Genomic DNA, 26,272 nt, shown 5'->3' with positions numbered 1-26,272 from the left:
GCTTATTTTGTGTGTTTGTATTATGATACTATGCCACTCCACTACTACTATGGTTTGTAATAATTATTGAACTTAGTTTGTAAGGTTTGAAACAACTGGTTTGTAAACTAAGTTATCGTAAGACTTCCGCTATTTTACTCTAATGTAGATATTTGAATAAATGTTGTAATACTACAATGACTCTGTAATGTGATCCTGCTCAGAAATCGTGGATGATTCAGGGTTCCCCGAGGACACCCGACAGTCTTCCTAAGTTACCAGGAACATATGCATAGTTGTCAGAAGTCGTTGGACAGTGACAAGTGCATGTGGGTCCTATAATTTAGGAGGTTCTGCCACATTAAGCTTGGGAGAGTTTGTTGATGATAGTTCACTCATCATAAACCGTCAATATAACTTGTATAAGTGCATGAATATAATCACCAAGATAGGTTTAGGGGTTTAAACTGATAAATTCTATGAGTTTTGGTGAATCTGTGTTTTTAGAAGGATTTATTCAGAAAATGAGCGAGGTGGACCCATCATCAGATTAAATCACGTTTATCTGCGATGAAACCAACTTAGGAAGACTCTAGAACACTCTAGAAGGAAAACCACCATGACCCAGCTCAAGACCTGACAGGGTGGGGCTGGCCGGCCCCACCTACAGGCCAGCCAACATGTGGGCCCCACCTGTCAGCCTCCGCTTCAACATCAGTTCTCCACCGCCTCTAAGGATTAATTTTACACCGTTGCTCAAAGTCGGTTCGATTCGAGGGCACATATTTGACAATGCCATGGTTTAAACTAATAAATTCCACGAGTTTTGGTGAATCTATGTTTTCAGCTAGATTTATTCCAAAAATGAGCAAGGTGGACCCAATCGTCAGATCAAATCACGTTTATCCGTGATGAAAGAAACATAGGAAGACGTACTCTAGAAGCATCTAGAAGACAACACATCGTGACCCGACCCGAGACATGGCAGGGTGGGCCAACCGACCCACTTGTAGGCCAATCGGCCTATGGCCCCCGTGTGTTAGCCCCTCCTTCGTACATCGGTTCTCCACCGCCTCCTAGGTTCAATCTACGCCATTGCTCAAGGTCGGTTCCTATCGAGGGCTCAGATTTGATGTTGCCATGGATTCATGGGGCCACAGGACCCCTGGTTCCCCCTATAAATAGCACCCCATACCCCTAGGGCATCCTCCATCATCTGAATCAAGAGATATCATCATCATTAGAGAAGAGAAGAACCTTAGAGCTCCACAAATAGTCATAGACATAGCTAGCTAAGTTAGATCTAGAGAGAGGCAAGCCATCTGCTTGGATTCATGATCTTGTCAAGAGCAGTGGCTTGGTAAAGCCTTTTGTATCCTCTCTTGTATCCTTAATTATTCATGTTTGCTACATTTGCTATGACATTGTTCCTAATATTATTCATGTTCTTAGTTATTATGTTCATCGTCTACTTTGATTATATGCTTAGTATAGCTAGAATTATCATTATGTTTATGCATAAGTTCACAAAGCGCTCACTCTTATGTATGTACGGGGTGAGTGGTCGACATTGTGTAAGCAGTGGTTCTTATACGCTGTTTACCTATAGATGCACCCTACATTCTAGGCTATGTGATAGATCAGTGAGTGTGACATTCTCATTGAGTTCTTTGTAGTCCACTCCTCGAATATAAGCTAAGTAGGACCTAGTTGCGAAGGAAAGTCAGGCTCTGTTCTTGATCTTCCTTAGTAATAGTCCCTTATGTGTAGATATGAAGTTAATCCTTTGCCATAATTATTAAGTATAATTGCACTAATCAATATAAGATTTGGCTTATAATTAAGAATGACTTAGGAATTAGTTTCTCTATTGTATCTACTTAGTCTTGCTATTGCTATCCTAAGGAGTACTCTGAGTGTTCATTTATCATTTATCAATTATATCATATCTCTTGATTTACCCCTATTTAGAGTAGAATGTTGGTTGGTTCATCCATCAATATAAGTTATCAATGTATCTCCTTTGTCAGTCCTTCCCTGAGGTAAAAATATAAATAACGATATCTGGAATACTCCCGGGTGAAGTGCTACAATGGTATATCTATGCACTTGCAGAATTCTTTATATATATTCTTTCTAAGTCACAATTAAATACCAAAGTACTTCTTGAGTGTGATTATTACTAGTGATGCTAAGAAGTACCAACAATCATTCACCAGAACAATCCTGCACATGCATGAACTTAGCCATTTTTCTAAGTGTTTCCACAGATGGGCCGATGATATGGTGGAGGGTCTATAGTTGCAAGAATTGAGAAAGGCGCTCTTGGGTTCTGACAAAGAGATATTGAATTTTTACTGGTCGATCCAGGTGTTCTCGCGGTTGGTTCACGGGAACATCAACTATATAGGCTAAGTGTTGGTTGTGTTGTGCTCTATGGGTGTTCTCGTGGATGGTCTGGGGTTCTAGCAGTTAGGTCCGCGGGAACGGCGACAAAACTATGTTGTACATGTTCTTGGTCTTCTTGTTTGTTGTGACTTGGCTTGTGGATGATGTTTACCATGCATGTGCAGGGGGTATCTAGGGGAGCATAGGTGATGTGTTGGGCTAGTGAATGAAATCTAGAGTTTGAGCTCTAAATGCAAAGTGAAACTAGGGATTGGAGATTAGTTTCAACCATGAAAGAGAGAGAAATCCATAAACTTGGGCATGGCAACTTATCTTTGAGATTTGGTTGACCCTTGGGCCATCAAGGCCATGCTTGAGCCTTATTCTTCCTTGCTTCCAAGTGAAAGAGATGGATTTGGCCTTATCATGATTTTCTTGCAAAAATCATTAAAATTCCAATAGAGGGTAATTAGAGAGATGCATGAGAGGATTAAGTAAGAGATGGCATTATTGAGCTTACACTTGAGATGATGGAGTAAATAGAAATCTTCATCTTGCATACATGCATGGAGAAATCAAGGTTTATGGTTCGAGAGATGATTTCAAGAAAATGGAAAGGGGATTTCTTGATCTCACCCAAGAATAGAGATGGAGATGAAGATCTCCACCTTCTTCTTGAAATGGTGATGCATGAACACTCCTTGATCTTCTTCTTTTTCTTCTTTCCTTTCTGTTCCTTCTCTTCTCCTTTCTTTCTTTCATATTGTTCTTCACTTGAGGAGAGAGAGAGGGAGAGTCAGTGGGAGTGAGATGGTTCTGCTGGTCTTGCTATCCAATTCATGCTAACATGTGGGTCCAAATGGAGGATGAGGAAGACAGGTCATCGAATCTGAATCTGCTGAAGAAGTGATTGGGCACATGGTCTGAGGGATCACTGATTTTGGGAAAATTGATTTAGGGAAAGGGGTTTGATCTAGTGGATTTCATCTTCATTCAAGAGGTTGATCTCGGCCATTGGAGAATTAGCGAACACCGTACCTTTGGAACAATATATTGGAGAATTTTTGTCGGATCAATTAAAGTGTTGACTAGGGTTGACCCTAGTTGACTTAGGCTGATTAGAGGGAAGTGATAGAGTTGGATAGCGAATTTGGAGTCCTTCTCCTAATAGAGAATGATATTGGTCCTTGGGGACTTAGGCTGATTAGAGGGAAGTGATAGAGTTGGATAGCGAATTTGGAGTCCTTCTCCTAATAGAGAATGATATTGGTCCTTGGGAATGGTAATGAGACTGTTCTTCGGCAAGGAGGGCCTGCGCAAGGTCATCAAGTAACTTGAGATAAGTTGGTTCAAGGGGTTCAAGTCAAGGTTTAGGGTGAGGTTGGTGAGAGTCTCAGGGTATTAAAGGCAGTCTTAAAAAAATTATTTGGAATGACCATTGGACAGTGATAGTAAATATTTGAATTAAGTCTTTTTTAATTCATAAATGCTTTGTATATTATCTTTTCATGTGTATCTCTGGTATATCCCGTAAAACAACTCTGGAGCTCCAAAACTTATGAAACTTATTAAATTAAGACCCATCTTACTATGATGCATTATGCAATATTGTCATTTTATTATATTTTTGCCACACATTATTTGAGTTAAGAACCACTAATAGACATATGATAATTTTGGAGTACCTTTTGTTGACTTGTGGCTATATATTAGTTGGAAGTTGGTTATATAATTGTGTTCTTTATTAGTTTATTTGTATATATGATCAATTATATGTTGCTAATTATCTATTGTATATTACAATATCGCACTAGTTTGAAGTATCTGTGGGCGGTTCATTTCATCCCGTCCAAAACTATCGGACCAGCAGATCAACGAGTTCTATGGTAGACCCATGAATCAGCGAACCGATGACCTCACCGATTCGATCTCCGATCTGATCCTAGCAACTATACTTTAATAAGAGAGTAGAATTATAATTTTTTATACATCCATAAAGGGAGTCACTGAACTCGATATTTAACTGTATCAATGCATGAATAATATGAAAATTAAAATCACGATATATTTACAAGTAAAATACTTTAGTGCTTTGCAAAAAGAGAAAAAAACTATCATTTTAATTTGGTAGATACTTAATAGGACATTGCAATATTATTACCAATATTAACTTATGTTTTATGGATATCACAATAATCATAAAATAGACTCATTTTAAAATTTTATCGAAAGGTTAAAATATAAATAGGTATGTATAATCTTGGTGCTTTTTTCTCATCAATGTTTGATAGTACTATTTTTTTTCTCCAATCAAATATTTATTTCCAGGACCTAGTAATAAATAAAAAGGCTCCCTTCAACCATACAACTTTTGCCGACCACCGCCGTTCCACTCTTCTCCAAATCCAAATTGGTAAATTTCCCAAATCCGAAGCCCTAACACCCGCATCCTCACCTCGTCGGCGCCACCAGCCTCCCTTCTATTCTCCATTCTTTGCTCAGTCGGATAGCATCGGGTGGAGGAAATTCTGTTCGGACTTATTCGTCTTGTCGGTGAGGAAGCCTCAACTTGCTCGGGTTCTTAAATTTATGGAAAAACTCTAGATAACCCTTTCACCTATAACAGGGTGTCGGTTAATTCCCTGAAGTATAAAACTATCTGTTTGACACATTAAAGTTTTACAAACAAATTAAAATACCCCTCGTGGTGGTTTTACATGTGGTTTGGCTTACGTGGACATACAGCCTGGCTCAGTTGGCCACGGTGGCCTTTGGGCCTTCAGGTACATGTGGCGCATAAGAGGCAGAATCCGTCTCCCTTCCGTGCATCTCCTCGCCCAAATCCACTGCACAGCGTCTCCGCCCAAATTGCTCTGAGACGCCGCCGTGCCTGCGCCCTCGCCGGCAGCACGCCCCAACCCCCTCAGCGCGCCGCCGCCCCTCAGCAGCCGCCGCGGCCCCTTGTCACCGGAGCCTTCGCCCTCGCCTGTCCTGCAGCGCTGCCGCCGGGACGGCCGGGCGCCGAGCCCCCTCGCGCTGTCGCCGGGACTTTTTCCTTAAATTTATCCTAGGCTTTCCTTGGCTTGAGCAATCAATCTTGAATGTCCCTTGCCGAGGACTAGGCATGTGTCATTATCACAGCGGCGATTTTGAAGAGATGGAGGATGAGTACGACATGAACGAGGCAGTCGATGATATGGAGGGGGAGGATGAGTACCAAGAGCTCGTGGTTAGGGACTCTGATGCGGAGGAGGAAGACGATGCGGACCAATTGGTAGGTGGCTATTAATTTGAACGTTTTTCTTTTATCTTTGGGAGACATGTCTAGTAGTAGTACTTTGTGTGTGCTTAGTTTACTTGTAGTGGTTCTGCTAATAAACATAACTTTTTGAGGCTATGAAGTTTGGTTGAGCTCATTTACTTAAATTTTAAACCTCTGAGGTGTGAATAAATGTGGCAACGAGGAGATGCATAGATATTAGATGATGTTGAACTAATGCTACAATTAGTAGGGTTACTGATGAAACATAATCTTTCGAAGGATATTGATAGTGTTGTCTGAATGCCCTATTCATTTTCCATGTGCCATTCCTCGACACCTTATTTTCCCTTTCTCTCAGCCTTACATACTTTGTTATTTGTTATATCTACAACTTTACATTACATTTCAGTGTTCATGTGTAACGCAAAGAAAAAATCGCTGAAATCTTAATTTATACAGTGGTTTAGTTCTGAGCAACTGAAATTGGAGTCAAGAATATGCCATAGAGCTTATCTACATGAAGTTTTGTTTCAATTACTTTTACAGTTCATGGAATTATCTGAAATCTCTATTTTATTTAGCATAAGCTCTCCGACACATCAGCAGCAGACGCAAGAAGTGGGAAAGATATTCAAGGAATACCCTGGGAGACGATAGAAGTCACAAGAGAAACATACAGGCAGGCCCGACTAGAGCAGTACAAGAACTACGAGAACATACCTAATTCTGGAGAAGCAGCAATGATGGTACAGTTTGTAAATCAACCTAAAAAAACTTATCATATTGGGATTTATATTGGTGTTGAAACAGGCATGCAAATCTACCGAGAAAGGAAGAACATATTACGAATTCAGACGAAATACTAGATCCGTGAAATCCACTATCTCTCACTTTCAGGTGAGTGCACTGACATCAGCACATGTGCATCTTGCCTTTGATTATTATGAAAGTAATTTTCTGTAAAATAATTACAAAAGGCATAATTAGATTGAAACATTTCAAATCAGATGCCTGAAACTCTTTTCCTAGTGTCATGCACATGCAGGACAAATTAAAATGTTGCATTAATTTTTATTAAAGTGATATTGTTCACTTATCTGAAAATGTTTCAGTAGAAAGTATTTGTTCTTCAAAAGCATAACCAGCAGAATTTAAATAAATTAGAGAATCCCTCTCACCTATTTATTGACTTGCACTTGGATTTTTACCTTCCTTCTTTGTGTATCATACAAAATTACAAATAAACTGTAAAGTTGTAGTGGATGCATTTGTGAGCTGCACTTATCAGTGCTGTGAGAGGAGTGGCAACTCCAGCAGCCTGAATGAATGTCTTCAGCAATTGAGTTGCCTGCATGTTCAGTTAGTTGAGCATCGACCGCAGCCTGGAGATTAAGCGTGCATCTTCACTTAGTTCAGATATCTAGTTAGGAGGATAAGTTATCAATTGGCTTGTCTGCCTGTTAGGTGCTAGCTCTATATCAAAGGCTTCAGCAAACGTGACACCGAATCCATTTGCCATGCCTCTCCTTGCTGCGTCCACCTTGCTTTGGCATCATCGTCTTGGTCATCTTGGCTCGCCGACTTTGACGAAACTCATCTCCATTGCAGCCCTCGAGTGTAGTAAATGTGACACCGAGTCCATTTGCCATGCCTGTCAACTCGGTTGCCACTGTCGTTTAACTTTTCCTGCCTTGTGTTCTTGTGCTGGTAGGAATTTTGATTTAATTCATTGTGATCTCTTGACTCGTCAGCATTTCTAGCTATAAATATCACCGAGTTATTCTTGATGATTGTTCTCATTTCTGTGAACCTTTGCGCTTCATCTCAAATCAGATATGTTCTCCACACTCGCACACTTTTTTGCCTATGTTCGCACCCAGTTTTCCACCACCATCAAAAGTGTGCAATGTGATAACGGTCAGGAGTTTTATAACTCATCTATGCGCTCCTTTTTCCACACCCATGGTGTTGCTCTCCGCATGTCATGCCCAGATACGTTCCACGCAAAATGGAAAAGCCGAACGCATCATTCGCACCACAAACATCATCCGTAGCCTCATGTTCCAAGCCAGCCTACCGACCTCCTGTTGGGTGGAAGCCCTTCATACAGCCACCTACCTTCACAATCTCCGTCCCACCAAAATCTTGAACCTTGCCACACCCTATCTCGCCCTATACGGGGTTCAACCCTCCTATTCCCATCTACATGTCTTTGGCTGTCTCTGCTATCCCAACTTCTGAGCCACAACCGCCAACAAACTCTCACCCTGTTCCAGTATGTGCATTTTTCTTGACTATCCCTTGGAACATAAAGGTTACCGCTGTTTGGACCTCCACAAATTGAATTATTCTCTCTTGCCATGTGGTGTTCAATGAGATCATGTTTCCATTCGCTAACTTGGAGGCTCCATTGCTGCCAATTACTTATGATTTTTTTGGCAGATGAAGGGTTTTCTGTGCAGCCCATTGGTCGTCGGCTTCTTGGCCAGTGACGCTGCCCCTGCTGGCTCCAGTGTCACCGGGTCCCCTGGCGCTTTTCTAGCCCCAACGGCAAGTGCTGCTGGTGCCTCAACTACCCCGGCGGCCATCGTTGCTGGTGCCTCGGCCGCCCCGGCGTCCGCCGCAGCTTTACCAACCACGGCTGGCCCTCTGGGGCTTCCTTCGCCACTCCCTAGTTCTACTGCCCCGAGCGGTGCTCCACCCTCGGTTGTTGCCAGCAGAGCATCAGTGGCTGCAGTGACCGTCGACCCCCCGCCCCCCTGCCTTGCACGCCGTGCCTGTGCAACCCCCAACTAATGACAATGTCATGGTCACTGGAGGCAAACAGGGCTTTCGTATTCCTGTCTGGTGTCAATCTTCAGGCCACCACACTGTCACTGGTTCCCATGACGTACCGTGATGCCGTTGCTGGCCCTAATTGGTGCGCGGCGATGATTGAGGAGTTCACCGCCCAACAGCAAAATCATACTTGGGACCTTGTGCCCTGTCTAGCTGGGGCTAATGTCGTCTCTGGCAAGTGGGTCTATCGCCACAAGTTTGCCTTTGATGGGTCTCTCAACAGATACAAAGCCCGCTGAGTGGTTTGTGGTTTTACTCAGCGTCCTGGTGTTGATTATGATGAGATATTCGGTCTGGTTGTTAAGCCAGCCACTGTTCGCACAGTCAATGTTGCTTTGCGCATCAATAGCTAGTTCATCAATTGGATGTGAAGAACGCCTTTCTTCACGGGACCCTCTAGGAGACTGTATACTGTGAGCAGCCCTTCGGATTTGTGAATTCTTCTCATCCTGATTATGTTTGTCATCTCAAGAGGTCTCACTATGGTTTGAAGCAAGCTCCGCATGCCTGGTACAGTTTGTTTGCCTCTCACCTATTATCTCTGGGATTTATTGGTGTTAGAGTATATTAGGCAACTCCGGATATGGTTTAGTTTAGGATTGATTGTAATCCTGGGATAACCTTCCTTATCTCTAGGAGAGGCTACTTGCCCTCCAAGCCATGTACTCTTATATAATCAGCCCAAGGGGCACAAGCAATACATCCACGCATTATACACCAATCTTACATGGTATCACGAGTCTAGGTTCTAACTCTAGGCTTCCGGCTTCCGCTGCCCTCGCGCCACCCCCGGGGAGATCGATCTCCACCGGGGGCAGCGCCCTCGTAGGATGCGCGATCGATCCTTCTGATCCGCCGTGCCGTCATGGTCAACCAACAACAGAAGGACCTACCTCTCCCATCGCTGCCAGGATCCGCCGCGAGTGCCGCCATCTTCACCGCCCCTGTCAAGCGTCGATCTCCCCGGGGGCGGCACGTTGGCGGGTTGCCGCGCCGTGGGGGCTTCGCCCCATCTCGCTGCCCCCTGCTGCTCGGTCGCTGGACGACCGGTTCCTCCTATCCCTGATTTCTATTCCCTTTTGTCCGTGTTGACCTGGAAAGAGATAAGGGAGGGGATGGGGCACTGCTAGGGGCATCCGAGATTGTACCCCAAGGTTCGTCTTGCTGCTGCTGTTTTCTTTTTCTTTTTCCCGATCAAAGATCGGGTTGCGTCGCCCTGCCGTTCGTCATCACTTCATCCTCGACACTCCCGAAGATGAGGTTGTCGTTGTGCCCTTCAGGCTGCTGCGGCAACGCTTGTGATCCAGCCATCCTCGCCGGCGACACCGCCTTTTCAGGCGGTGGCGCCACCCATGCTGCTGGTCCTCGTCATGCTGGCTCTCGGTCCGAGTCCGCGCCTATTGCCGCACGCTCACGGACACCGCCACCGATATTGTTGAAGGAAGATGCAGTTGCGCTCTCTAGCTGCACCATCTACCATCGCAGTCGGCCTATCATCCTGCTGACCCTGTCGGCAAGAAGCTGTTGATTTTGTGTATTTGGGCGCCTTCGCTGACGCTTCGGACCCGCGCCCTCTTCCACGGCTTCGATCACGTCCACCTCGACCTCGGCTACTTCGGCACTAAGGGGCTACCATCTACTTGACAAGCCTCTTCGGCTCCCATTCCAGCCACAACATCTGCAGCACATCGACGGTTGCGACTGTGGGAGGATGTCATCTCTTCGGTTTATTCTCGAGTCTCATCGTCTGCGCGCTCCCGTTGTGACAGCGGGGGAATGTATATTAGGCAACTCCGGATATGGTTTAGTTTAGGATTGATTGTAATCCTGGGATAACCTTCCTTATCTCTAGGAGAGGCTACTTGCCCTCCAAGCCATGTACTCCTATATAATCAGCCCAAGGGGCACAAGCAATACATCCACGCATTATACACCAATCTTACAATTGGTGCTCGGTCTGACACATCGCTCTTCATCTATCGGCATGGCTCTGATTTGTCATAGTTACTCCTCTGTATTAATGACATTGTACTCACTGTCTTGTCCGACGCTCTTCTTCGCCGCATCATTGCAGCCCTCACTAAGGATTCCTTGGTGAAGGACCTTGAGCCCCTCCATCATTTTCTTGGTGTGACCGTTTACCAAGCGTGATGGTTTTTTGTTCCTCTCACAGTGGTAGTACATGTTGGATATTCTTGAGCGTGCTTGCATGTCTAATTGTAAACCTTGCACCACGCTCATTGACACTTCTGGCAAGGTTTCCAGTGATGGCTCTCCCATGGCCAATGCTACAGACTATCACACCCGGCACACTAGATTTCAGATTACAACTCTATTCCTCGTCATTGTCTTCCCTAGCGGCATATTCTGATGCCGACTAGGCTGGCTGTCCAGACACTCAGCATTCCCTAACAGCGTATTCTGATGCTAACTGGGCTGGTTGTCCCGACACTCAGCATTCCACGTCCAGCTATGCAGTTTTTCTGGGCGACAACTTGATCTCTTGGCCCTACAAGTGTCAGCACACAGTGTCTCGTTCTAGGCTTGTGACAACGTGACTGCCATGTATCTATCCACCAATCCGGTCCAACATCAGCGCACCAAAGCATATGGAGATTGATCTCCATTTGTTCGTGACAAGGTTGCTACTGGGGCGGTTCGCGTTCTACATGTACCAACCTTGTCTTAGTACACCGATATCTTCACCAAGGGATTGCCGACATGTGTCTTCATCGAGTTTCGTTCCAGTCTCAGTGTTCGTGGCACAACCACCAGAATAGAATATTTCCTTTCGTTGTAACGTGTACTCTTAACACTAATTCTACATGCTTTCAGTTGCCTGCATTGCACATGGCGCCTACGGCATGCCGCGTTTGATCCTCTTGGATAGCGCTTGCCCTACATGATACCAAACCTCTAGAACCAAAGTGGTTTGATTGATTGCCACATGATGAGTTAAATTTATGGCCTAGCCTGTTTAACGAATTGTATATTTAGGTTGGAAAAAAGGAAAAAGTCTACTTAACCCCCTCAACTATTGGTGCTTGTCTACTTCACCCCCTCATCTACAAAACCAGTTATTCTACCCCTCACTATTGAAAACCATCTAAATAACCCCCTAAGGCAGTTTTGAAGATGGTTTCGCTGACATGGCATATTAAAAAGTCTACATAAGTCCCAACCATATCAAGGATTGAGTATATAACCCCCTCAATTATAAAACCTGGTATTGTAGCCCTTAAAGCATTTAATAATGTTCAAATGACCCCCCTCTCTAAATTCTAATAGCGAAATATTAAAACTAGTCAAATTTTGGAGCATATGCCAATAATATCATGTCTACTTAAATAATGGAAAGTTTTTAGGTAATTATTACATTTAATGACATAAGAATCACATAGAAGCAGAAAAATAAATAATATTTAAAGAGGACACGTGGAAATAAATAATCATTAAGTTCTCATATTAATTGTAAGTAATACCATTAATCATCCATCATTCTTTATAATGGTCCATACCATCATCTTAACATTTTTATTACTATTGGAACCATCCACATCATCACTTGAACCATCCACATGGTGGATAGTGGCTTAACAACAGTAATAGCGGCCACTAAATTCCAACACGCTATCTTTTGTCTACTACTTTGTAGCGGTAGCGGTAGAGGTACAGGTGCTACCGACGCTATTTAGAACTATGAGAAAGAGTAGGGTTTGGAGGCAATAAATGGGACTATGTGCAAGCATGGGTACTTAGGCCAATGTGGCCGGATACGGTGTCCAAACGGCCCTACAAAACCATCAGGGGTCATTTGAACATTATTATTAGATACTTTTAAAGACCAATATCATGTTCTATAGTTAAAGGGGTTATGTAGTCAACCATGGATATTATGTAGACTTTCTAATATGCTACGTCAGCAAAACAATCTTCAAAACCGCCTCAGGTGGTTATTTAGATAGTTTTCAATAGTTTGAGGGATAGAATAACTGTTTTTATAGGTGAAGGGGTGAAGTAGACAACCACCAATAGTTAAGGGAGTTAAGTAGACTTTTTCCAGGAAAAAAATGAATTGTGGCAAGTCTTAATTGATGCTGCTTTAATCTGTTTCCAGTGCATAAATGTTATTTGTTCAACAAAAAATGACTTTTTTTATACCTACAGCTGAGAAATTTAGTATGGGCGACATCGAAGCATGATGTCTACCTGTTATTGCATTACTTTGTAGTTCACTGGTCGGCCTTGATTGTTGCTGCTTTAATCTGTTTCCAGTGCATAAATGTTATTTGTTAACAAAAAAAATGAGTTTTTTATACCTACAGCTGAGAAATTTAGTATGGGCGACATCCAAACATGATGTCTACCTGTTATTGCATTACTCTGTACTTCACTGGTCGGCCTTAAATGGCGTGGATACAAAAATTATGGATGTACATGGACATGTTGCACCAAGTGAGGTGGGGAACAATTCTTCATTTATTCTCTCTTTTAATCATTTATGACCTATATTCAATTATTCATGCTGTTGCCCTATCTTATTGCAGAAGCACCCAGGAAGTTTATTAGAAGGTTTTGTTCAAACTCAAATTAGTACCATGGCAGTGAAGGATAATTTGCTAGTAGCTGGTGGTTTCCAAGGAGAGCTAATATGCAAAGTAAAATTTCTATGTTAACTGCATTTAAATTTGGGAATGCTGAAATCTTAGTGAACTTGTGATACTGATAATTTATTGATGTTATTATTGTAAATATGATGCAGCACCTTGACCGAGAAGGAATAAGTTTTTGCTGCAGGACAACATATGATGATAATGCAATTACCAATGCATTGGAGATATTCAATACATCTAGGTAAGTGATCAGGCTAGCCATTTAACCTTGTGAAACATACATCAGATCAAGTGTAAAAGCCCATTTTGGCCCTTGTTTGGATTCCTTTTTTATTATTATGTTTTTGCTGCGCTCGTACCCTATCTTGTGACTCCAATTCCAAAATACTCCCTCTGTTCGTTTTGGCTTTTTCTAGGTACATACGTTTTGCTACATACCTAGATATAGATTATGTTTAGATACATTGTAAAAACTTTGCATCTTGAAAAGCTAGAATAACTTACAATTTGGAACAGAGTGAGTAGAAGTTAGAGCCTAAAATTAGAGCATTTGAATCAAATCTTAGCTCAACTACTGTCTTCTCATTCCTACTCCTTTGGTGTCTACTGCTGTCAACAGAACTTTTATGAAACTGGCATTGGCAATTGGCATTCATATTTATTGATCTCACTGTTCCTTTCAGTGGAGCTCTTCACTTCATTGCATCTAACAATGACTGTGGGGTAAGAGAGTATGATATGGAAAGATATCAGTTGTTTAAGCATTTCCGATTTGATTGGCCAGTGAATGTAAGTACATCTGTTTACTTTTCCAATTTCTTTTATTCCTTAATTTTATATATTTATTATTGACGAGAACGCTAGAAAAGGATCCTAAAAATAAAGCTACCATGGGGAGAAGATGTTTCCTAGTGAGAAAGTTAAATGTGCCCTTAAGGACATGTGCCCCTATGCACTACGCTGTTGGCACACACATCTCAATGCGAATCTGCATTGAGATGTGTGTGTGCAGACTTCTCAATGTGAATCCAATAGTGGGTGTGCTGGTAGCACATGCCCTTAAGGGCAAAAAAACCCGCCTTCGTTTCCTAGTTCACTTTTTTAAAAGATGTTTTCTAGAAAGAAAACTGTTGGGGCGTAACCCTCTTAGCGAAGCGCCATATCGGAACCCGGGTATGGTGTTAAATGGGCAAGGGCCGGGTCGGCACCCCCTTGGTGACGCACCGTGTTGCGATCTGGGCATGATGTCAAGTGAGCAAGGATCGGGTCATCGTTTCCTTAGTGGTGCGCTACATCGGCACCTGGGTGTAGTGAAAAATGAGCTAAGGATCTTCACATCTAAGTTGACAGGGTGCGAAGGGTAACAAAGCTAGTCGAACCAACTAGGATCCGTTTAGATAGTTGGAATATAGGGTCGCTTACAGGTAAGTTAAGAGAATTAGTTGATATCGCGACTAGGAGGCGTGTAAATATATTATGCGTTCAAGAGACTAAATAGAATGGTTAAAAGGCGAAGGAGGTGGACAATACAGGTTTCAAGCTTTGGTACACAGGGACAGTCGCAAATAGAAATGGAGTAGGAGTTTTGATTGATAAGGGCCTCAAGAATGGTGTGGTGGGAGTAAGAAGGCAAGGAGATAGGATTATCTTAGTCAAACTTGTCGTTGGTGATATGGTCTTGAACGTAATTAGTGCGTATGCCCCCCAAGTAGGCCTCGACGAGAGTGCTAAGAGACAGTTCTGGGAAGACTTAGATGGCTTGATTAGAGTTGTACCTAGTAGTGAGAAGCTTTTTATAGAAGGAGATCTTAATAGGCATGTAGGTACTACAAGCTTAGGTTTCGAGGCAATTCATGGAGGTTTTAGGTATGGTAGTAGGAATCAGGAGGGGGAGGAAGTTCTGAACTTCGCGGTAGTTTTTGACCTGATGATAGCCAACACTTTCTTTAGAAAGTGAGAAATCTCATCTAGTGGCCTTCAGTAGCGGACAATATTCTAGCCAGATTGACTTTGTTCTCGCAAGAAGAAAGGACAAACGAGCATGCTTGGGTTGTAAGGTGATACCAGGGGAGTGTTGTTTCTCAACATAAGCTTTTGGTGGTAGACTTTCGTTTTTAGGTGCGTGCCTGTAAGGATAAACAAGCTTAAGATTGAAAGAACAAAGTGGTGGAAACTGAAAGGGGAGACACCAGAGGTATTCAGGGAAAGGGTTATCAAAGAGGGCTCTTGGAAGGAAGAAAATGACATAAACAACATGTGGCAGAAGCAAGGTTGCAAAAGGCGCTAGGCGGGATCTAGGCGGTGACCCTTCGCCTAGAGCCTAGGCGTGCCTAGGCTTGCCTAGGCGTTTCCTAGGCGAGCCTGAGAACCACAGCAGAGGAGGGAGGAGGCCAGGAGCAGAGGAGGGAAGAACAAAGGAGGAGGCGGCGGGGAGCAGAGGAGGCAAGAACAGAGGAGGGAGGAGATGAGGAGCTTGGCCGCTTGGGGCACGGGAAGACTCACCGCAGCGAGGGAAGAGTCCGAGCTCATGGCGACCGGGCGTTGATGGAGCAAATCGGGGTAGCGCGACACGAGCTCGACTGGCGGTGGGAGTAGATCAGGGAGACACGGGGCGAGCTCGACCGGCGGCGGGAGCAGATCGGGGGTGGCATGGGGCGAGCTCGACCGGCGGCGGGAGCAGATCGGGACGGCACGAGTCGAGCTCGACTGGCAGCGGCGGTGAGAGCTCCTGGTCCCTCTCTCTTTCTCCAACCCTAGCAGTGGGCCTATACTTAGTCAAAGAGGCCAACAAAGCAGCCCAAGCCCATCCAATCGACCAACCCTTGTCCGGTTCTCAACTTTTTCATCCCTCCATCCATTCACACTCTCCTGCTCAGCCGCCGCTCACACCTCCGCCGCCCGACGTCTCCAGCTCTGCCCTCGCCGCTCGACGTCCCCTCCTCCCCCGGTGCCACCCAACGTTCCCTCCTCCCTCTGCATCGCCCGACGTTCGCACCTCCGCCTCCGCCACCCGCCCAACATCCCTACCTCCTCCACCGGCACCACCCGACGTCCGCGCCGCCTAGGGTACCGCCTACCCCCCTAGGCGAGGCGGTACCCCTCCGCCTAGCGACTATGCGCGCCTAGGCGGGCGCGGAATAGCGCCTTGGCGAACATTGGGCAGAAGATGGCAACCAACATTCGGAAGGTGGCCTCAGAGGTGTGTGGAGTAACCAAATGAAGTGGAGGTGAGGCTAAAGATACTTGGTGGTGGAACGAGGAAGTCTAAAGGGCTATTAAGGAGAAGAAAGAATGCTATAGGCGCTTGTACCATGACAGGAGTGTGGACAACATAGAGAAGTATAAGGTGGCAAAGAAGACTGCAAAACGAGTTGTAAATGTGACAAATGGTAGAGCGTACGATGATCTTTACCAACATTTGAGTACGAAGGAAGGAGAGAAGGACATTTATAGGATGGTTAGGGTTCGTGAGAGAAAGACAAGGGACTTCAACCAAGTTAAGTGCATTAAGGATGAAAGGGAGCATCTCTTGCTGAAGGAGGATGAGATCCGACATCGATGGCAAGAGTATTTTGATAAATTGTTCAATGGTGAGAATACAGATATAACCTTTCAGTTGGATGACTCTTTTGATGACACCAATAGACGCTTTATGCGGAGAATCCAAGAATCTAAGGTCAGAGAGGACATTGTAAATGATGAAAGGAGGTAAGGCGATGGGACCGGATGGTATCCCAATCGAGGTGTGGAGATGCCTCGGAGACATAGCTATAGTATGGCTAACCAAGCTGTTCAACAGTATTTTTTGATCGAACAAGATGTCCTGACGAGTAGAGGAGAAGTGTATTGGTACCGATTTACAAGAATAAAAGGGATATTCAAAGTTGTACTAATTACCGGGGAATTAAGTTGATGAGCCATACTATGAAGCTATGAGAGAGAGTTATCGAGCATCGCTTGAGAGCAATTACGCTGGTCTCTATGACCTAATTTGGTTTCATGCCCAGAAGGTCAACCATGTAAGCCATTTTCTTAATAAGACAAGTTATGGAGCGGTATAGGAAGAAGAAGAAGGACCTACACATGGTTTTTATTGACTTTGAGAAGGCTTATGATAAAATAACAAGGAATGTTATGTGGTGGGCCTTGGACGAACATAAAGTCTCAACGAAGTACGTCGGGCTCATTAAGGACATGTACAACAATGTTGTGACTAGTGTTCGAATAAGTGATAGAGATATGGATGACTTCCCGATTAGGATAGTACTACATCAAGGGTCAGCTTTGAGCCCTTATCTATTTGCCCTGGTGATGGATGAGGTTACAAGGGACATATAAGGGGACATCCCTTGATGTATGCTTTTCGCGGACGATGTAGTGCTAGTTGATGAAAGTCAGACATGAGTAAATCAGAAACTGGAGTTATAGCGGGAGACCTTGGAGTCCAAAGGTTTTAGATTCAGTAGAACTAAAACTGAGTATATAAGATGTGACTTCGGCACTACTACTCGGGAGGAGGAAAATGTTAGTTTGAAAGGTCAAGTAGTGCTTAGGAAGGATACCTTTCGATATTTAGGATCAATGCTACGGGGATATTGATGAAGATGTTAGCCATAAAATCAAAGCAGGGTGGATGAAGTGACGCCAAGCATCTGGTGTCCTATGTGATAAAAGGGTACCATAGAAGTTAAAAGGCAAGTTTTGTAGTACGGCGATTAGACCTGTTATGTTGTATGGTGTAGAATGTTGGCCTATAAAAAGACGACATGTTCAACAAATAAGTGTCGCGGAAATGCATATGTTGTGTTAGATTTGCGGTCATATAAGGAAGAATCGAGTTCGGAACGATGATATACGTTTGGATGGTTTGGACAACACCGGTTGAGATGGTTTGGACATGTCCAACGGAGACCTCCAGAAGCACCGGTGCGTAATGGAATCCTAAAACAGGATAGTAACGTGAAGAGGGGCAGAGGAAGACCGAAGTTGACTTAGGTAGAGGCAATAAAAGGAGACTTGAAAGGATGGAATATACCCAAAGACTTAGCCTTAGATAGGAGTGCTTAGAAAACAGCTATTCACGTGCGTGAACCTTGATTGCTTCTGTTGGGTTTCAACTCTAGCCTACCCCAACTTGTTTGGGACTTAAAGAGTTTGTTGTTGTTGTTGTTTTCTAGGCTTTGTCTAAAGAGTAGGGTGACCCCCACATGACCTGTGAGCTCCCAGGTCTGAACCAGGGTAAGCTGGAGGTTCTACCAACCGGAGCTATTGCTGGATTCTCAATAGGGAAGGATCCGTCTGATAATATTCAGATTAATATGGTGTACTAGTCCCAAAGCTCCCATACAAGGTGGGCTCTGGGGTAGGGAATTTCTAGGCAGACTTAACCTTGCCAATTTCGCAGGGAGTCTGATTGATCCAGGACCTCCAGCACACAAGTAGATACTACCAGTATGCTAGGTCTGCCCTTCCATAATATTAATATTAATAGGAATGGCCGAATGGCAAATATAAGAATGACTTATAACATGAAAAATACAAGGATGCAAAGAACACATGAAATCAGCATACATCTTTCCCAGGAGGAAGATGTGCATATATGGAAACTGGATGGCTCGGGTAATTTCTCCAAATCTGCTTATCATGCTTTCTTCAATGGAGCAATCCCTTTTGAGCACTGGCGTCGGCTATGGAAATCCTGGGCACCATCAAAATGCAAAGTTTTTCTTTGGCTCGCAATCCGGAACCAGTGCTGGACAGCGGACAGACTTGCGAGGCGAGGCCTTCCGCATCCGCCCAAGTGTCCACTATGTGACCAGGAGGAAGAAGACATTCAACATCTGCTCACCACATGTGTGTTCTCCCGGGATTTTTGGTTCTAGGTTCTTGCACCTTTGGGCTTACAAGATCGAGTTCCAAGTCGTGATGAATTGTCTTTTGCAGATTGGTGGAGAAAAGCAGTGAAAAAGATTCAGAAAGATACAAGAAAAGGGTTGAACTCGATTATCATTTTGGGTGCCTGAGTAATCTGGAATTGTAGAATAGAGAGGATCACCACACACCCAAAGTGGGTGGGGAGCCTTTCATATATAGGGCCAATTAGGCACACATGGCAAGTACAAATATAGGAGGCTATTACCTGTACAAGGAAGCTATCCTAATGTAAGGAAACTAGGCTATACATAGCAACTAGCCTATCTAGGGGATCTCTCTAATGATCCTGATATATACATATCCTAATACCCGCCCGCAGTCGCAGCGGGAGAATCACGGACGCACAGACTGGTCTGGAAATCAGTGAAGAGCTAGACGGGTAGACCCTTGGTCATGATGTCTGCGAATTGGTGCGCGGAGGGAACATGAAGAACTCGGAACTGTCCTAGAGCAACCTTCTCGCGGACGAAGTGGATGTCGATCTCGATGTGCTTCGTGCGGCGATGGTGGACGGGGTTGGCAGTCATGTAGACGGCGCTCGTCGCACGCGGGATCGAGATGTGGAGTTCCTGGAGCAGCTGACGCAGCCAGCAGCACTCGGCCACAGCATGGGCCACTGCACGGTACTCTGCTTCGGCACTGGAGCGAGACACCGTCATCTGGCGCTTGGAGGGCCAAGACACCAGGTTGTCGCCGAGGTAGACGCAGAAGCCGGAGGTGGAGCGGCGCGTGTCGGGGCAGCCAGCCCAGTCAGCGTCGGAGTAGGCAGTGAGCTGGTCGATGGTGCCGGTGCCCAAGTGCAGGCCGGACGATAGGGAGCCTTTGACGTACCGCAGGATGCGCTTGATCAGCGCAAGGTGCGGCTCGCGGGGGTCGTGCATGAAGAGGCAGACCTGCTGGACAGCATAGGCTAGGTCCGGCCTCGTCAGAGTGAGGTACTGGAGCGCACCAGCAAGGCGTCTGTACTCTGAGGGGTCAGCGATGGCAGCGCCCTCTATGGCGGACAACTTGGTCCGGGCATCCACGGGGGTAGCTGTCGAGTGGCACTCAGACATGCCGGCACGCTGGAGAAGGTCTACAGCATACTGCCGCTGGGAAAGGAACAACCCGCGGCTGTCCCGAGTCACCGAGATGCCGAGGAAGTGGTGCAGGTCGCCGAGGTCCGTCATGGCGAACTCCGAGCGGAGGCGTGCGGTGACGTGCTGGAGAAGGGCCGGCGACGACACGGTGACAATGATGTCATCGACGTAGAGAAGGAGGTAGGCCAGCGCGTCGCCAACTTTGTAGACGAACAGGGAGGCATCGGACTTGGAGGGGGTGAAGCCGATGCTGCGGATGAACGTGGTGAAGCGCTGGTTCCAAGCACGCGGCGCCTGCTTGAGTCCATACAAGGACTTCTGCAGCAAGCAGACAGAGTCAGGGGCAGCGGGGTCGACGAAGCCGGACGGCTGCTCGCAGTAGACCGTCTCGTCGAGGTGGCCGTGAAGGAAGGCGTTCTTCACGTCGAGCTGGCGGATAGGCCACTCCCGAGACGCGGCGATGCTGAGGACAGCGCGGATCGTGGCCGGCTTGACCACCGGACTGAATGTCTCATCGTAGTCGACGCCGGCCTGCTGGGAGAAGCCACGGACGACCCAGCGCGCCTTGTGTCGGGCGAGGGAGCCGTCGGCGTGAAACTTGTGCTTCAACAGCCACTTTCCAGTGACGATGTTCGCACCAAGCGGGCGAGGGACGAGGTGCCAAGTGCCATTGTCGAGCTGCGCCTTATGTTCTTCCGCCATCGCAGCGCACCAATTGGGATTGGCAAGTGCGCTGCGATAGTTCGCCGGGAGGGGCGAGGCAGCGGAGGCGGAGAATCCGAAGCGCTCGACGGTGCGGAGACTGCCGGTCTGTGAGCGCGTCATAGGCCGCGCGGCAGCCCGAGAAGCTGCTGCACCAGGGCCAACAGCGGTTGCTGGTGCTGCTGGAGTTGCAGCAGGTGCCACTGCTGCGACCATAGGAGCTGTTGCTTGGTCGGTCGGCGCTGCAGGAGGCTGTGCACGACGAGTGTAGACAGTGTCGAAGCGCTGGCCGCCCAACCGGGGTCCACCCGCAGGAGGAGCCATGGGGCCCAGCTGGAGAATGGCCGTGTGCTGGAGCTCCGGGGACTCGTCCACGCTGGAGGTGGGAGCCGTAGGGCCAGCGAGCAGCGGAGCGGTGGGCGCAGGTGCTGTTGAGGAAGATAGTCCCTGCATCAGGAAATCAAGTGAAGACGGCATGGAGGCCGCCGTTGGTGCTGCCGAGAAGGGGAACACCAATTCATCAAAAATAACATGGCGAGAGATGATGATGCGCCGAGTGGACATGTCGAGGCAGCGATACCCTTTGTGAGAAGATGGGTAGCCAAGGAAGACACAGGGTGCTGAGCGGGGGGCTAGTTTGTGGGGGGAGGTGGCAGTGAGGTTTGGATAGCAGAGGCATCCAAAAACTCGAAGCGAGGAGTAGTCAGGGAGTGTTTTGTGAAGAAGCTGATATGATATATTGTTTTGTATGGAGGAGGATGGTCGCCTATTGAGGAGGAAAGTGGCAGTGGCAAGAGCCTCAGCCCAGTAGGGAGGAGGCATGGACGCATGAAGAAGCATGGTGCGAATGGTGTCATTTGTGGTGCGAAGCATGCGTTCAGCCTTTGCCATTCTATGGAGAGGTATAGGGACATGAGAGGCGTAGCGTAATGCCATGGCTAGCGAGGAAGGAGGTGGTAGCATGGTTAACGAACTCAGTCCCATTATCAGCTTGGAATGATTTGGGTGTGGCGCCAAACTGTGTTTGAGCGTAGGCAATGAAATCAACTATGTGGCGGTGCACCTCGGATTTGTGACGAAGTGGAAATGACCAGCAATAATGGGAAAAATCATCTAGGAGAACAAGATAATATTTAAAACCGGAGGTGCTAAGGACCGGGGACGTCCAAACATCACAGTGAACTAAAGCAAAGGGAGCAGTGGTCACAGAAGTAGAATGACTAAATGGGAGCCGAACGTGCTTGCCAAGTTGACAGGCATGGCACAGAGATGATGGGCTCTTATTACAGGAGATGACCGACATGCTCTGTAGAGTGGCGAGGCTAGAAGGACCGGGGTGACCAAGGCGGTGGTGCCTTAGCGATGAGGTGGTGGCGATGCTGCAGTGGTGCGCTGGTGTGGAGGGGAAGGTGTAGAGGTCGCCACCACTATTGCAGCGAAGAGTCATGCGCCCCGTCTGTTGGTCCTTGACAGAAAAACCAAAGGCGTCAAATTCAATAGAACAATCATTGTCACGTGTGAATTGATGAACGGAAAGAAGATTGCGCACGAGGGCCGGCGCAACCAGAACGTTAGTGAGGCAAAAAGTAGAGTCGGGAGAAGACAGTGTGGAGGTGCCACGGCATGTAATAGGAATGGTGCTGCCATTGCCAACCGTGATGCCAGAGGCAGGAGGGGGGTGACGGGACAGAAGTATACCATCCGAGGGCGTCATGTGAGTTGTGGCGCCGGTGTCGAGGACCCAGGGGTTGGACCCCTGGAGGGACATCTGGTTCAGGGCAGCGACGAGGCCGGCCTGATCCCAGCCACCGGTCTGCTGCGAAGGAGGAGGGGCCGCACAGTCGGAGAACTGGGCAGGGGCGAAGGCGGTATGGGCCTGAGGATGGGCGCCGAGGACGCCGGGGCCACGCCAGGCTAGGTTCGCCGCCGGCGGGCGCCACTGCTGCTGTTGCGCCCCGACTGTCCAGGGGGCGTAGCAGAACCAGGGGCCGGCGGGCGGTGTGGGTGCCCGTGGCCCGCCCCCAGACTGGGGGCTGCTGCCGCCACCATGGCCGCCCCGTCCCTTCTTCCTGAAGCGACTGCCGCCGCCGCTGCTGCTGCGGCCACCGTAGCCGCCGCCACATGTCCGCCCTGGCGACCGGCAGAGGAGCCACCACCCGCGGTGGGGGAGGCCGAGCGACAAGCTGGACCGCACGTGGCGTTGAACGCTGTCTGGGCGGCGACCGTGCCCTCGTTGGCAAGTCGAAGTTCCTTGAGAACGAGCTTCTCGCGAGTGGTGGCGAAGTCCGGCAGCGGGTGCGAGTCAGCGATGTCCGCAGTGCTGGCGAAGCGGGGATTGAGGCCGCGCAGAAGGTTGAGGACGAGCTCCGGGTCGGTGATGGTACGGCCGACGTCGCGGAGCGCATCGGCGGTGGCTTTCATCTGCTGGCAGTACTCGTCGATGGAGGAATCGCCTTGGGTCATGGAGTGGAACTTGTGACTGAGGAAGATGGCACGTGGGGCCTTGTTGGCCTCGAAGAGGCGCTTAATGGCAACCCAGAGCTCGCGCGCGGTCTGGTCCGGAGCCGCAGCAAGGCCGAGGACGTCGGTCCCGACAGTGCCGAGGAGCCAGCTGCGAACACAGGAGTCCGCAATGGCCCAAGCAGGGTCAGTGGGCCTGGCCGCCGCCATGCCGTCGATGTGTGGGAGGAGGCCGAATTTCCCACAGAGGGAGGTGAAGAACGGCGACCACTGGTTGAAGTTTAGGTGGTTCAGCTCCAAGGTCACCGGGACATGGGATTTGACGGAGATTGTCGTGTAGGGGGCGACAAGGATGGCGGGAGCGGAGATGGAGTCCGCAGTCGGCAAGGTTCCAGAGGAGTGGGAGGCAGTGGTGGCAGAGGAGGCCAACATGGTGCCTGGGAAGAGAGCCGCTGGTGGTGCGGCCGCTGGTGGTGCGGGAGGGGGGGAGAAAGAAAAAGGAACTAGTTCTCTGATACCATGTAGAATAGAGAGAATCACCACACACCCAAAGTGGGTGGGGAGCCTTTCATATATAGGGCCAATTAGGCACACATGGCAAGTACAAATATAGGAGGCTATTACCTGTACAAGGAAGCTATCCTAATGTAAGGAAACTAGGCTATACATAGCAACTAGCCTATCTAGGGGATCTCTCTAATGATCCTGATATATACATATCCTAATAGGAAACACCGTAATTCATGTGTTTTTGACGGCGCGTGGCCGTGCATCAATGACCTCCGGATGTTCAGAGAAGTGCAACACCTCTGGTGTCTTGCTGGAGCTCGAAAGTCTGAGAGCGTTGGGTCAAGGTCAGGGAGACGAGCTGGGGCTGTCTTAGTTTGTTTCCTCGCTATTTCTGGGTCAGGTCTCATCTCTCCCGTGTTTCTTTAGAGTAAGTCCTGTTCATGTAAAATTCAACCCCTCATGGCTCGGCTCGGAGTGAGGTGGTGGTGATTGTAAGGGGTCAGTTCTTTCTCTCTATAATACAAAGATACGAAGCTCTCCTTCGTATTCGTGAAAAAAGATAGGCTAAAAGGGCTTAAATGACATCAATTGATAGTGGAATCATTGCATAGGTTAATATTGAATAAAAGGACATCTGGACATTGAGCACCCAAGTATGTGGCTGGAATTTCCTGAAAGCTCTCCTTAAGCTATTAGCCTATTACATGTCTGCCAGCAGAACTGTTTTCCAGTGGTGGTGGTTAGTGTGGACTTTGTCAAAGATACATCTATCAAGCACTCTTTCGACACCATCATGTCATGGCGGCTACGGATGGGGTGCCGAGTACAGAGAGTAACAAGGCAAGAAGCGCCAGTACGCCAAGACACTGAATGGGTTGTGTGTGCATGTCCACCCGCGTGTGGAGGAAGGGGTGTCATGTGCGAGCTGTATAAGCCGTGAGCCTGTAATGTAGAGAACTATGTTGAATTCATAATACAGAACTGACCTAGGGTAAAAGGGTATCTCCTTCCCTTCCCTGTTATTGCCGAATTCTGTTCCTCCTGTGCTATCTCACGTCGACGACGGCGATGAGAGTGACACATCATTTCTAATACCATCCTGGTATTTTTGCTTTTAGCTTAGATCATCCCGAGGACCAACTTATAACATAGTTAAGTGCAGTCTTTACAAGGTGCTTTTCTAATACCACCATGATAGGACAAACTTTGTTCAATGTATTTATTGTTTCTGGTCTTGCTACTATTTTGTTTACAACCTTTGAAAACATGACGACTGAATTGCTGATGGTGCAGTAAGAACGTAATTTGGGAATGCTTAGTATTGCAACTATATTCTTGTTGAATGAATCTTCTGTTGTGTTTTGATCTTTTTTTTTCTTTACCAGTGTGCAAAGGATAAAAACAGAAGTGATTGTCAACTTTAAACACTCTGTTTATTTGTGTCTGACATCACAAGAACATATTTCGTCTGTATCTGTAATGTATCATAGTTGGGTGCAAATGTGAGCTGAAAATGGTAATGATTCATGAGATCTTGCATGTTCTCTCCTATTTGACTTAGTACCTCTGTTCCTTTTGTTGATGCAGCACACATCATTGAGCCCTGATGGAAAGCTTGTTATTATTGTTGGTGATGACACAGATGCTTTGCTTATTGATGCTAATTCAGGAAAGGTGAGTGTTTTGTTGCAAAAATCGGTTTAAAAGTCAGAATATGTGTTAGTGCATGGATTCCAGTTAATATGCCTTTTATCTGGAAGCAGACTATTCATTCCGTGAAAGGTCACTTGGATTACTCCTTTGCATCGGCTTGGAGCCCAGATGGTCTGACATTCGCCACTGGTAACCAAGACAAAACTTGCCGGATTTGGGATGCCAGAAATCTCTCCCAGTCTGTCCATGTCTTGAGAGGCAACGTTGGAGCAATAAGATCTATTCGTTTTACATCTGATGGGCAGTTCTTGTCGATGGCAGAGGCAGCAGACTTTGTCCACATCTTTGACATCAAAAGTGACTACAATAAGAGACAGGAGCTGGATTTCTTTGGTGAGGTATCCGGTATGTCTTTCAGCCCCGACACGGACACACTTTACGTTGGAATCTCGGATAGGACATATGGAAGCCTACTTCAGTTTGGCCGCCTCTATGACTATTCATACCTCGACTCACTCCTATGAAGGTCAATCAAAGAAAATATGTGTTGGCCGTCTTGTGTTTCCCTTGCTGATAATCAACCCAGATTAGGCATCCCAAATCAAATTTAATTAAGCTTGGTATTCCCGTAAAGGATCTTGTACCCTGTTATGTGTACATAAAGAATTGTATTTTATAGACACCAATAGTCTGCTACTCTGCTTTGAGATAGGTATAAGGTGTCAGGATTGAAATCATAAGTTAGATTTCAATTCGTTATAGCGTGAGATGAATCCATAAAGTCAGAACTTTGCATGTTAAGTTGAATCTGATGTTTGTATGCTTATGAAATTTGTTGTGTAGATGTTGCATGG

The 26,272-nt window shown here is 46.7% G+C and overlaps 2 protein-coding genes across 2 annotated transcripts; one reads left to right on the top strand and one right to left on the bottom strand.

Moving 5' to 3' along the window:
• The first annotated feature begins 5,181 nt into the window (after positions 1–5,181).
• LOC136521634 (uncharacterized WD repeat-containing protein C2A9.03-like) lies at positions 5,182–26,260 on the top strand. The gene is made up of 9 exons (XM_066515386.1): positions 5,182–5,641; positions 6,211–6,375; positions 6,440–6,526; positions 12,793–12,927; positions 13,015–13,125; positions 13,230–13,321; positions 13,764–13,869; positions 25,353–25,439; positions 25,529–26,260. The coding sequence occupies exons 1-9, from the start codon at positions 5,492–5,494 to the stop codon at positions 25,940–25,942; spliced, it is 1,347 nt and encodes a 448-aa protein (XP_066371483.1). The 5' UTR covers positions 5,182–5,491; the 3' UTR covers positions 25,943–26,260.
• On the bottom strand, positions 22,710–23,687 carry LOC136521635 (uncharacterized). The gene has a single exon (XM_066515387.1). The coding sequence runs from the start codon at positions 23,685–23,687 to the stop codon at positions 22,710–22,712; it is 978 nt and encodes a 325-aa protein (XP_066371484.1).
• Positions 26,261–26,272: the final 12 nt, after the last annotated feature.

The sequence above is a fragment of the Miscanthus floridulus genome, chromosome 18, assembly GCF_019320115.1.
Source record: "Miscanthus floridulus cultivar M001 chromosome 18, ASM1932011v1, whole genome shotgun sequence".
NCBI classification, from domain to species: domain Eukaryota; kingdom Viridiplantae; phylum Streptophyta; class Magnoliopsida; order Poales; family Poaceae; genus Miscanthus; species Miscanthus floridulus.
Note: the sequence above shows the minus strand (reverse complement) of the source record. Positions and strands in the feature narration are given on the sequence as shown.

Coding starts and splice junctions, on each gene's coding strand:
- LOC136521635 (XM_066515387.1), bottom strand. CDS start 23,687: ATGTTGGCCTCCTCTGCCACCACTGCCTCCCACTCCTCTGGAACCTTG.
- LOC136521634 (XM_066515386.1), top strand. CDS start 5,492: ATGTGTCATTATCACAGCGGCGATTTTGAAGAGATGGAGGATGAGTAC. Junction 5,642..6,210: donor AAGACGATGCGGACCAATTG/GTAGGTGGCTAT, acceptor TATTTTATTTAG/CATAAGCTCTCCGACACATC. Junction 6,527..12,792: donor CCACTATCTCTCACTTTCAG/GTGAGTGCACTG, acceptor TTATACCTACAG/CTGAGAAATTTAGTATGGGC.